Source organism: Hemiscyllium ocellatum, chromosome 20 (assembly GCF_020745735.1).
Source record: "Hemiscyllium ocellatum isolate sHemOce1 chromosome 20, sHemOce1.pat.X.cur, whole genome shotgun sequence".
NCBI classification, from domain to species: domain Eukaryota; kingdom Metazoa; phylum Chordata; class Chondrichthyes; order Orectolobiformes; family Hemiscylliidae; genus Hemiscyllium; species Hemiscyllium ocellatum.
Window position 1 is genome coordinate 33,832,183 of NC_083420.1, and position 12,981 is coordinate 33,845,163.

The 12,981-nt window shown below is 39.9% G+C and overlaps 1 protein-coding gene across 1 annotated transcript in view; it reads right to left on the reverse strand.

The window, feature by feature from the left end:
* Positions 1 to 1,559: 1,559 nt before the first annotated feature.
* Positions 1,560 to 12,981, reverse strand: part of LOC132825599 (uncharacterized) — a 56,959-nt gene continuing 45,537 nt past the window's right edge. The window contains exons 8-10 of the mRNA XM_060840981.1: positions 9,265 to 9,370; positions 7,523 to 7,607; positions 1,560 to 2,307 (exon numbers count right to left, since the gene is read on the reverse strand). Coding sequence (XP_060696964.1) covers positions 1,702 to 2,307; positions 7,523 to 7,607; positions 9,265 to 9,370 — 797 coding nt within the window. The 3' untranslated portion in view covers positions 1,560 to 1,701. The remainder of the gene's footprint in view (positions 2,308 to 7,522; positions 7,608 to 9,264; positions 9,371 to 12,981) is intronic.

Consider the following 12,981-nt stretch of genomic DNA (forward strand, 5'->3'; position numbering starts at 1 on the left):
CAGTGGTCCCCCATACCCTCCGTGACAATTCATGGCACTCTCATGGTCATTGCTGCAATTTACTTTCTGCATAGAACCAATGAACCCCAAGTAAAAACGGCACATATGAAAAAGCTTTTAAAACCCTTCCATTCATTACTTGCTTTAAAAAAATCTGGCGTTGTGTAATCCTATTAAGAATGCTAATCAAACAGATATTTAAAGTAACAATGGCAGAAGTGATTTGATATTAATACAAAAGTGTAACTTTTTCTCCATCTATTTTGTCAATGCTATCAATCGAGCATTATTTTGCTTATATCTACTTTGTATCCAAATAGATTATTTACAGTGTGGAAACAGGCCCTTTGGCCCAACAAGTCCACGCCGACCCACCCATACCCCTACAGGCAATTTAGCATGGCCAATTCACCTGACCCACACATCTTTGGATTGTGGGAGGAAACCAGAGCACCCAGAGGAAACCCACACAGACAAAGTGCAAACTCCACACAGTCAGTCGCCTGAGGCAGGAGTTGAACCCAGGTCTCGAGTACTGTGAGGTAGCAGTGCTAACCACTGTGCCACCATGCCGCCCAGTATAACATCTAGCATCTCAACCAAGTATACTTAAACAGGCTTGGTCCAGAATCCAGAATTCCATTTATTTATAGAAACACGTGCAATAAAAGTGCATTCATTGCTTGATTGGTGGCTTTTTTAAACTAAGATCCATTTTGTCATTGGCTTAATTTTTATTTCCACAAGATAAGGAGATGTCGAATATTTAAAAGTTTCTGCTATTGACATTTGGTTGTTGGAGAGGATATGAGAGGTGTTTGAGGTTGCCAACACGGCATGGGCATGGGCTTTTAAATTATCCAGACTTTGATTCAGTATGTTTCTGAGCCCTTGAGAAGCTAGTCTGACTCAGTGACTCAGAAGGATAGGAAATGACAAATTCTACAATGAGCCAGCCAGGTAAAGAATACGGGGTACAAATTCACTGCCAGCCCCTTCTCCTGTGCTAGAGAAAATTGAGTGTAATGGGAATGGAGGCAGGAATCCCAGAATTGGTCCTACCTGCTGTTTTCAAAAGCCTAGGAGAAAGTGAGGACAACAGATGCTGGAGTTCAGAGCTGAAAAATGTGTTGCTGGAAAAGCGCAGCAGGTTAGGCAGCTTCTGGAAGAAGGGCTTATGCCCGAAACGTCGATTCTCCTGCTCCTTTGATGCTGCCTGTCCTGCTGCGCTTTTCCAGCAACACATTTTTCAGCTCATTTTCAAAAGCCTGCATAGTTTCTGTGACTCTACAAAAAAATCCCAATCAACGTTTTAGGTTATTGATCTTTCACCAGAACTGGGCAAGTTAGAGATGTAGAATGGTTTGAGCAAGATGTGGGTGTAGCAGGGACAAATGGAAGGTCTTTGGTTGTGTGCAAGAAAGGAAAGAATAAGTGACAGAAGTGTCAGAGCTATAATGTCAAAATAAATGGTGATGGAGCAAGAAAAGAAACAAAAATTACAGACTGATATTGTTGAACTCCATGTTGAATTATGAAGTGTATAATGTGCCCTAAGAGGTAAGGTGCTGTCAAGCTTGAGGAAGTGCACCTCATCATTTGATTAGGCGCTTTTCAGCGTTTCAGATTCAGCATTGGTTCAATCTCATTATACAGTGAGTACATTGACTTCAATCCAGAGTCACAGAATAGAAGCTGCTACTACTGTGTTGATGTTGTACAAATGGAGGGCAATTTGTCACTGTCAATTACCTCCAAACTCATAGGCACGTCTCTTTTCTCTGCCTGGCATCCATCGCAGTTGAGTTGGAGGCCAATCTTTGTGGGCACCAGGCCATGACTGGTATCAGAGTGAGAGAGGGTGCAATAGTCATCGCTATAGTTATATTCACCGTTTAGATCCTGAGGCATCATGGACAACAGGGTGGCATTAGCCAGGTCCTCAAACAGCAACCAGCTTTCAACCTGCTGACCTTCAGTAGGTACAACGGACTGGTTTCCACTTAAAGCACAAATGCTATTACTATATTCCAGCACTGTGTTGGAATAAAATCTATTCATTGGATCAATGAGACAGTTCTTTTTGACGTACATGGAATCTGCATCATTGTTGTGTTTGGGGCTGTTTGGATCAAGTGGTATTGGGATTGGTTTTATGTAGGTAATATTAGAAACAGCTTCAATTCTGGGAGTTATGATTACTGTGTCAGCTTCATCTTCCAAGGACCTCTTCATCTTCGTTATCTCATGGACTGAACTTCTGCGAGACCTTTTCTGAATTGTTGATTGGTCATTGCGAATCCATTCCTAAAAGACATAGTCATAATTACAATGAATTTCTCCACCTAAGTTGTGTTGCAATATTTTATGGGCCTTTTCTTCATTATTTACCCGTTATTGTAGCTATTAAGTAACAATAGATTGTTGATGTTAGGCTTTCCATCTGATGGGAAAATTGCTGTTTACTGTGTGATAAAGGTGTTCTTATTTCAGAATTGGCATTTTACAAATAAAGGAAGTTTTAGTTTTAGTTCTGTGAAGATAATTCTTTTAAAAAGAGGCCAGTATTCAGTTTGCAAAAGTGGTCTAAATATATCATTTCGAAGAAAATGTGTGATTGGTATTGTCTAGTTCGATAACTGTGATGTTAGCTGATGAAATGATTACACCGTATAACACAACATATTAAAAACAAGTGACTGGGGGCACTGCTGTTTTAGTTTGAATTCAGTTTAGAAGAATCAAATTTCAATTTTGTGCTAGCAGGAGAACAATTTCATCTCAGCAGAAAAAGAAAGTTTTCAGTTCAAGACAGTAGTTTCATTCTAGCAACAGGGCAGTTTGCTAGGTCTATAGAGATTCAAATTGTGATAGGTTTTAGAAAACCTTTATCAGTCAGAATTATGTGGAGATTCGGGCCATTAGAATTGGAATGAAGCCTTAAAAATGTTTGAACAGTCCAAGAAGCAAAACTGGAGAGAGTCTGTTAAGTAAGAAATTAAATAATTATGATCAGAGTGATATTTCTCTGGGTTTAAGTATCTGAGAGATATGTTGCAGAGAAACAGTTCATAGGAATATAGGAACAGGAGTAGGCCTTTCAGCCTACTCCACCATTTAATGAGACTTTGACTGTTGTGTGGCCTAGCTGCATCAACATGTCTTTGGCTCATATCCCTTATAACCTTTGCTTAATAGTTTGAAACTTTGTTTTATATGGGCAAGATACTGTGGATGCTGCAAATCTAAATCAAACAAAGAGAATACTGGAGAAACTCAGTAAATCTGGCAGCATTTGTGGAGAGAAAGACAGAGTTAACATTTTGAGTCAGTTCTTAAACCAGACTCGATACATTAATTCTGTTTCTCTCTCCACATGCTGCCAGACCTACTGAGTTTCCCCAGTATTCTGTGTTAATTTTAAACTTTGTTTGGCTGTCTATGTAAAGATTTTTCTAAACTGTCGTATAAACAGCTTTATTTTATTTTTCTGTTGTAGAATAAACTTACTTTTTTTGGTGAAAAGTATTGGCAGCCTCATTGAATATGTTTAGTGATGAACTATCACTGTTCTCTAGTGCAGAAGTTAAACTTATGACCTATCCAGCCAAATTTCCTTTAGAATCAGATTTATCCAGAGTTATCATTAACTGAGATCATACTCCTGTGCCCCATCACTGCCCTGCCCCCTGTAAAGATGGAGATCAGGATTTTTTTGTTCATGTGAACTGATGAACAGCAGCATAATTATGTAGCACCAGGGTACCAACACTCAGCTCTTCACTTTTAGTCGATAGGAGATTAACCACCTGTAGGAGTTTAACTATCTTTCACAGATCCTCGCCATTCTCATTATCCTAAATTTTAAAATCATCTTTGATTTTGAAGCTCTCAGCAGCTTCTTTTTTCCTGATCACCATTACTTCTTTCTCCCTGACACCTTCTCCAGTTCTGCCCTCTTGTGTACAGTCCACAACTGGCTGCATGTTTCGCTATCCTAACCTTCACCACTGAAATTCCCTACTTAAAACTTTTCTGCTTCTTGGGCCTCTTTTAAAACCTACATGTGGAATCATATACAGAATTGGTATGGATTATGGCAATAAATCTGGACGGATCTTGTTAGAAGGCCTTTCTTAATGTTAGAAGCAACCCATTACATTTTCACCAGAGTTTTGGGCATTGAGACAAGACTCATAGAGGAAACTTGAGACAGAACATAGAACAATACAACACAGGAATAGGCCCTTTGGCCCATGATATTGTGCTGAACAATATCATGCATATTTCAGGGATTATTTCTTGTTAACAGCCTCATTAATACTGATTTTCTGTTTCAAGAGTACTTCAGCCAGAGCCTGAATGCTCACTGTTCTGTCATATCAACTTGCTAATAAAAATCATTCTTACATCTATAGCATGTGTCAGCGGCCTGTGCGACACACACACTACATGATATTTGAAGCAAATGGCCATGTCAATGTATGTGAGGGTAAGGGTATTTTGCTACTTGGGAGAAGGTGGTGTCCCACTAGATTATTAATATAGGAAACTCAACTAGTGTTCTGGGGACCAGGGTTCAAATCCTGCTACAGCAGATGGTGCAATTTGATTTCAATAATAAATATGTGGAATTAAGTATCTACAGATGACCATGAAACCATTGTAGATTGTTAGAAAAATCTATCTGGCTCACTAATGTCCTTCAGGGAAGGTAATCTACCTGTTCTGGCTGACATGTGACTCCAGACTAACAGAAGTGTGGTTGAGTCTCAGCTGCTCTCTGAATTAGCCTAGCAAGCCAATCAGTTGTATCTATCAATCAATATGAAGCTCAGCACCATCCTCATGACCTTCCCACCTATCCACTCCACCCTCCTCTCTGACCTATCACCCTCATCCCCACTCCCATCCACCTATTGTAGCCTTTGCTACCTTCCCCCACCCTCCTCTCTGACCTATCACCTTCATCCCCATCTCCATTCATCTATTGTAATCTTCGCTACCTTCTCCCCAGCCACCAACACCCCCCCCCCCCCCCCCCCCCCCGCCTCCATTTATCTCTCCACCCTGGATGCTCCCTGCCTCCATTCCTGATGAAGGGCTTTTGTCCAAAACGTCAATTTTCTTGCTTCTCGGATGTTGCCTGATCTGCTGTGCTTTTCCAAGACTGGAGAACCCTGAATGTCAAGGATAATGAAAATTAGGGTTAAGATAAAAAGAGAAACTCATGTGGATATTAAAGTTTCAATACCACAGGGTCCCTAAACGAATTTCAATAATGCAGTGGGAAACCTACAAAGGAAATTATGAAGCAAAGAGTGTACATTAAAAAGCATTTGGAGGTATAATAAAAGAAATCTTAGAGGGTTTTTAAAATTCCTTAATGAACAGGACCCTAACTAGCAAAAGAGTAGAGTCATAGAGATAATATGTGTCTGGACCTAGAAGATGTGGGCACGGTTCTCAATGAATACCTTACATCAGTCTTCACAATGGAAAAGGATGACACAGGAACAGATATTAGGGTGGAGGACTGTGAAATGCTAGAAGAAATTAACACAGAAAGAGAAGAGGTGCCAGCAGCCTTAAAAGTGGATAAATCTGCAGGCCTGGATATGTTGTATCCCAGGATATTAAGGAACCAAAGGAGGAGATATCTTGGGCCTAGGCAGTTCTTTTCTGGCCATACATGAGGTACCAGAGACCTGGAGGACTACTAACATTGCCCAATTTTTAACAAAAGAAGAAAATGATAGGCCCAAAAGCTACACACCAGTCAGTCAAACCTTGGTGGTGGGAAAGTTATTGGGAAAGAATTCAGAGGAACAGATACATCTGCACTTGGAGAGACATGGATTAATCAAGAATAATCAGCTTGGATTGTTAAGGGATGTTGTGTTTGACAAGTTGGATCACTGCTTTTGCAGAGGTAACCATGAGTGTCGATGAGGGTAATACATCTGATTTGGTCTATATGGCCTTTAGCAAGGTGTTTGACAAGGTTTGTCATGGCAGACTCATCAAGAGTTTAAGAAACCATGGAAACTGAGGCAAAGTGGCACATTGGAACCAAGAATCTGAGTGTGATGATGGAGAGATATTTCTGTGTCTGGACGTTGGTTTCCTGGGGGGTTCCAAAGGACTCAGTGTTGGGTCCCTTACTGTTTGTCGTGTACACATTCATGATTTAGACAAAACATCATGGGTTATGATCAAGAGTTTTCAGATGACACGATAATTATCTAGCCCTAAACTGAAGGAGGATATCAATGGACTGTCTGCATGCTTGCCTGTCTGTCATGGTCTCCCATTGGACAATCACTGGATGCTGATCTGCAGTGGGCTCTGAGGACAGACCAGCAGGGACTTAGAGAGTTGGTTAATGAGATGTGGCTCTAGACAGGCAAGCGGTCTGGCCTGTTGATTTGATGGTGACTGGGGAAAAGAAGTGAGGCTGCTTGTGCCGGGTAGTGTTAGCCATGCCGGCTATGTGCCATAAGCTGTGTGAATTTGGGATTGATGTGCCATTACCTTGTTGGTAAAGAGCAATTCCATAATTGAAAATGTGTTGCTGGTCAAAGCACAGCAGGCCAGGCAGCATCTCAGGAATAGGGAATTCGATGTTTCGAGCATAAGCCCTTCATCAGGAATTCCTCAGCAATTCCATAATGCCAATTCTTGACTAGGTGCTCAGCTGAGATTTAACAATGGTGTTGATGCCAGCAGTGATGGCCTATTCTGTGATATCCAGTGAGTGGCGAGCTCTTCTAGCTATGGTAAGTGGTCAAATCATGCTAGGATTGGACAAGAATGGAGGCAGTTAATGAGGAGAGTTTGGGACAATTGGGCAAGAAATTGCGCAAGGCCTCATAAATACAAACTGTCCGTAAAACTTGACAAAATTGAAGCAGACAAAATATAAGATTCAGCCCAACTTCTTTCAGTTTAGCTTTGAATAAGGTCTTCTGCCCTAACACATTCCTTACAAAAGCCAGTGTCACATTCTTTCTTGATCATCGGGTGCAAGAGTCTCTGGTATGGTCCACATATTAATGCCCATCTACAATTGCCATTTTGAATCACTACGGTCCTATGCTGGAACACACACAGTGCTGTCAGGGAAGAAATTCCTGCATTTTGGTAAAGCCCTAGTTAAATGATTTGGCATGTTTAGCTATGTTAAAGAGGCTATATAATGAAGTTGTTTTTGTTGTTATTGTCCTTGCCTGTGTAAGCATGTGATTGTTCATTGGGTTGCCTGATTCTTTCATGGTTTGTGATCCTGCATGTATAGGAAATACCAAGTAGTAATCAGAAATGGAAATCTGAGGTGATCCTGCTTTCCTTTTTGCAACTTGAGAAAATGCAGAGCCCTTTACCAATCCTCAAGCAGGTAGGTCCAGTGTGAACAGATGCCTGGAACTTCCACTCCCAGACAATACTATCCAATAAGCTATGGCATTTAAGAGAAAGTAACCTCAGGTATGAGCATAATTACGTAGAGTATTACTATATTTACCTTGAAGTTTCCATTGTGTTCACTGTAGAGTGGCTGGAAAAAGTTGGCTGGGTTTGGAATATGAATCCATACCTTATTCACAATACTTGAAATGGACAAAAAATTAAAACAGAAATGAATGCATTCAATTTACATCATTTGGATAAAAAAACATTGTATATTTATTATTGGAAGATGCAGAAAAAAAAATTCCTCTAAGAAACATGCAAGTGAGAGAAAACATCAAGTCATCAAAACAGAAAGAGAGAATGAGAAACAATGTTGTGCACAAGGTGACTGGAATATGGGATCCTTTCCCACTGAGGGTGATGGAAGTTGAATCATTTGTTGAAAAAGTTAGAGAGCAACTTTCAAAGGAAAAATAGCAAAAAGAAAGAGCAAGAAAGCAAGACAAGATGGTTGACATGGGGAGGTTAAGGCAGTGGGATTACTTTTCACCTTTCTCACCTTTCAGTTGCTTGCAACAAACTGTATTTTAGAAGAAATATTTGAAATCTTGTGTGTTGTGACTTTCAGTTCTAAATGTGAAGGAAGCTTTCAGGTAAATTTAAATCAAAAGAAGAGTAGTGTATATTTCTTCAATACCTGCAACCATAATGAAACATCTGACTATCTCATCGACACAGAAATATATATGCAAAGATGGATTCTAGAGGCAAAGTTTTACGCTATTGACAAAATAAAGTACAAGGAGTAAATCACTTGTTCAAATCTCACGTGTTTAAAAATGTACATGTATGGATAAAGCCTGGATAGGTGTTGTTTTGTTGTTCTTTGGATGAATGAAAGTTGTGAGCCTCTAAGTTCTTGATGAAGTTATGGCCAGGTTTCACTGGGATAGCTGGTGACTGGCAGTGTTCTATGTGTCTTGCTGCAGGATAGTCAAATCCTTTAATTTAAAAACTGATCTATCCCTTTCAATTTCTGGAAGCAAAAGAATTTGACATTTGGTGTTGGTATTGGTCAAGTAATTTCTACAACGTTATATCTCCACTTACTGTACAGCTGGTTTGATGTTAGAAGCCATTGCTGCACAACAAGATTTTAATATTGGCCATTGGGAGGTGTGCTATCATTGAATATATTTAGAACAGAGATAGAAAGGGTTTTTATTCTCCCAAGGAATAAGAAATATGGGGAGAGGATGGAAAAGAGAAACTGAAACCTATGATCTGACATGATAATATTGAATGGCAGAGAAGGCTCAGTGAACCATATGGTCTGCTGCTCCTATTTCTGAAGTTCTGAAGTAAAGAGCTGCCATGTGACAGAAGCTCTAAAACTAGCATGTAGTGCTGAATAGTCTCTGTTGTGCTGTGATTTGTGCATTTACAAACATACTGACCCTAACAGTCACTCAATGAGAGGAGCTGATATTGACTCCAAAAGCATTGGAAAAACTGTCAGTGGTTCCAGTGACACTGGGATAGATTGTTATCAGTTTTAGTGACACTGGGAAAAACTGTTACTGACTCTAGTGATATCAGGGAAGAACTGTTGCTTGCTCCAATGATGTTGGGATGAACTGTTCCCATTTACAATGCATACTGGGAAAAACTGCTACCAGTTAAAATAAGAACCGCGATAGACTTTCCGGCACCAATAGCATGAAGAGAGACAGTCACTATCTCCACTGACAATGGAATGGGCTATTTCTGACTACAGATAGCATTGGAATTGTCTATTATTAGCTGCAGTCAATAGCTGGAGAGTTGGATACGGGTCAAATTATATAGACTTACCGTATGTGAATCCTGAAGTACAGAAGTATGGAAATAATGATAGCCAATGAGATTGGAAGCAGCACAACAAACAACAAGCTGCTCTGTTTGGAAGGACTGTCCATAGCTTTAAAAGGAAAGAACAGAAATAAAGTTTAGTATTGGGGTAGGTCATGGGCCAGCTTCACAAGGTAGAATATTTTAAATTGGGTTTCGAGGGAAGTTGCAATGAGAAGTGAAATTGTGGATTTTCTTGAGACACTCTGTAAATGGGTAATCTACCCCATATTTCATTTGTGACTTGGGCCGCTACTGTGATGGTTTTGAGAAATTTCAGATTTCCAAGAAACATTCATTAATTTTAGACCTCCACGTGTCAACATTCAAGTGTGGCCTGAAGCACCTAATAAAATGTCCTTAACATTGTTCCGTCAAGTACTTTCAGGACAGAAGCATCAAAAAGTACACAGTGAAAAATTCTATCACTACCCATTCAAACTTCCAAAGGCAGGAATACTACGGGTTAGACAAAGAGTAAAACTATCCCTATATTGTTCTGGCATGAATTAGATACAGAGTAAAGTTACCTCTTCATTGAATTTTGAAGATTACCTAGGTATAGAAAGGAAGGTGTGGAATATGTTAAATACAAGGTAAAGTTCATACAAACATACAAACCTAACCAGGAGCAGGCCAACTCGCCCCACAAGCTTGCACTGCCTTTCAATAAGATTACAGCTGATCTGATTATAACCTCAAATCCATATTCCCACCTATTGCCAAAAACCTTCCACTTCCTTGCTTAACAAAAATCTATCCACCTCAGCCCTAAAAATATACAAGGGCTTGGCTTCCAATACTTTTCCAGGTAGAGAGTTCCAAAGACTCATGAGCCTTAAAAAAATTAACCTACTGTGTTTTTAAAAAGAGGAATCCCTGACCTTTTTTAAACAGTGATCATAATTCAACATTCTCATATAAGAGAAATTGTCTTCTCCATATCTATCATGTCAAGTCAGCTTTAATGTGCCCCTCATTGATAAATTATGTGTTTTACAATATCATGACCTCATTTAATTTATTTAATTGCTTTTTGCAGTCTTGATTACTTGTACCCCAGACTCAAAACCCAGGACCAAACTCCCATTACACAAACTCAACCCATTACCTAGGATTTCGATGGTCAGTCAATGCACTTCAGGGCTACATGAGTTAACCATTTTTACTTCATAGTATTGGAACTTTCTTTTTTATTCACTCATTGACTTGAGCATTGATGGTCAGGCCAGTATTTACTTCCCAACCACTGCAGTTCATGGTATTGTTAATCATAATGTGTGGTTGGGGGAAATTCCAGGATTTTAATCAAGGGACAGTGAAGGAACAGTGATATATTTCCAAGGTGGGATGGTTTGTACCTTGGAGGGAACCTTGCAGGTGGTGGTATTCAGATTGTTGTGGACTAGGCCAGACCACTCAAAACATTCTTAAGCAGGCAGTCCAGACCATAACTTTGCAATTTGTTTCAGTAGGTGTACAGTGAAAATTACTTGGAGTAAGTTAGCTAGGTTTTAAAACAGACAAAAATTTGTTCACAAAATTACAGAATGAAAAGCAAAGAACAGAATAAAGAACACCTATAGAACTTGGTCTATCCAAACTAGACTTAATTATGATGTTCCAAATATGCACAACAGTCCCAATAAACAAACCCCTTAAACACGGAGCAAAAAATAAAACAAAGGCTTCGAGGTCAAAGTTAGAAGGACAGAGGGAGAGAGAGTCTAGCAGCCTGTTTCCATCCATCTCCACAGATGAACTTTTCTAACTGAAATTCTGAACTGAACGGCTCAGCTAGACAGCTAGCCACACCCCCTTGACTTATACAGGTTACTTTCAAAAACTTAAGCTTTGGCCTAAAGTCTCATCTGTTTACGTATAAACCACAAGGCCTTTCATCTCTGTACAAAACCCAGCCGATTTGTTTATGATCCCTCTAAAAAAAACCAAGGACACAGTACCCTTGATAAAAGGAACAGCTTTTAGAAAAAAGGACCAGCTTTGTGACAAGATGCAGTTGCTGTCTTTGACCTTCTTGGTGGAATAGGTACCAGGTTTGGAAAGTGTTGTTGTGGTAGTCTTGATGAGTTGCTGCATCATGTAGATGGTACACACTGTTGGCAATATGTTGGTGGAGAAGGGAGGGTGAATGTTTAAGATGGTTGATATAGTGTCAATCAAGTGAGGTACTTGGTCCTGTTCTGTGTTCCTTACTGTTGTTGGAGCTGCATTCATCCAAGCAATTGGAGAATCTTCAACTGTGCAGACTTCTATGTTTGCATATTTCTATCCACACAACATGCTGTATTCTGTTAAATGTTGATTCACCAACCCACTGAAAAGCTCTGACGTATTTAAACAGATTTTCAGTGTGTAACTAAATGTATGCCTGCCAGAATTTGCTAATGCTGTATAAAAGAGGGCCTGACTTGTCCTCCCATTGATGATTCAGTGCTGTATAAAAGCTCTCTAATGGTATACTGCGCTACATTTTTGAAGAAACTGGCATTGGAAGGCCCCAGAAATGTAAATGTTGTAGGTTACGGAGAGACATAGATAAGCTGCAGAGCTAGGCTGTGAGGTGGCAAATGGGGTTTCATGCAGAAAAGTGTGAGGTGATTCATTTTGGAAGGAGCAACAGGAATGCAGAGTACTAGGCTAATAATAAGATTCTTGGTAGTGTAGATAAGCAGAGAGATCTCTGTGTCCAGGTACGTAGATCCTTGAAAGTTGCCACCCAGGTTGGTAGGGTTGTTAAGAAGGCATCTGGTGTGTTAGCTTTTATTGGTAGAGGGATTGAGTTTTGGAACCATGAGATCATGCTGCAGTTGTACAAAACACTGGTATGGGAACATTTGAAGTTTTGGTCACCGCATTGTAGGAAGGATGTGAAAGCTTTGAAAAGGTTTCAGAGGAGATTTACTAGGATGTTTCCTGGTATGGAGAGAATGTCTTATGAGGAACTTGAGGCTGTTTTCATTAGAGAGAAGAAGGTTGAGAGGTGACTTAATTAAGACATAGAAGATAATCAGAGAGTTAGACAGGTGGGACAGTGAGAGCCTTTTTCCTCAGATGGTGATGGCTAGCATGAGAGGACATAGCATAAAATTGAGGGGTGATAGATATAGGACTAATGTCACAGAGAGTAGTAGGGGGTGTAGAACGCCCTGCCTACAACAGTAGTAGCCTTGTCAACTTTAAGGACATTTAAATTGTCATTAGATAGGCATATGGATGAGAATGGAATAGTGTAGGTTCGATGGGCTTCAGATTGGTTTCACAGGTCAGTGCAACATAGAAGGCTGAAGTGCTTGTACTGCGTTGTAATGTTCTAGGTTCTATAACATCTTCCTCTCAAAGTAATTAGAAAACATTCTCTATTAAAGGTGTGAAACATACTCGCAGTAAAAAGAAAGAAGGCGACCCATGGAAATCAGCAGCTGAAAGAATGAAGACACAGAAGAAGACAGAGACTGTGTAGTTTTGAAATTAAGTTAATGTACACCCATGGGATCTCCACTATCAGGATTCATAGCAGAAGTGGTAATGCAAAAGCTAGAACAAACAGTCCTACCAATCATCAAACCAAAAATCTGGGTTTGCTACGTAGATGACACCTTTGTCATCACAAAACGAAACAAGATAGAAGAGACATTTAACATCATCAACAACACCCTC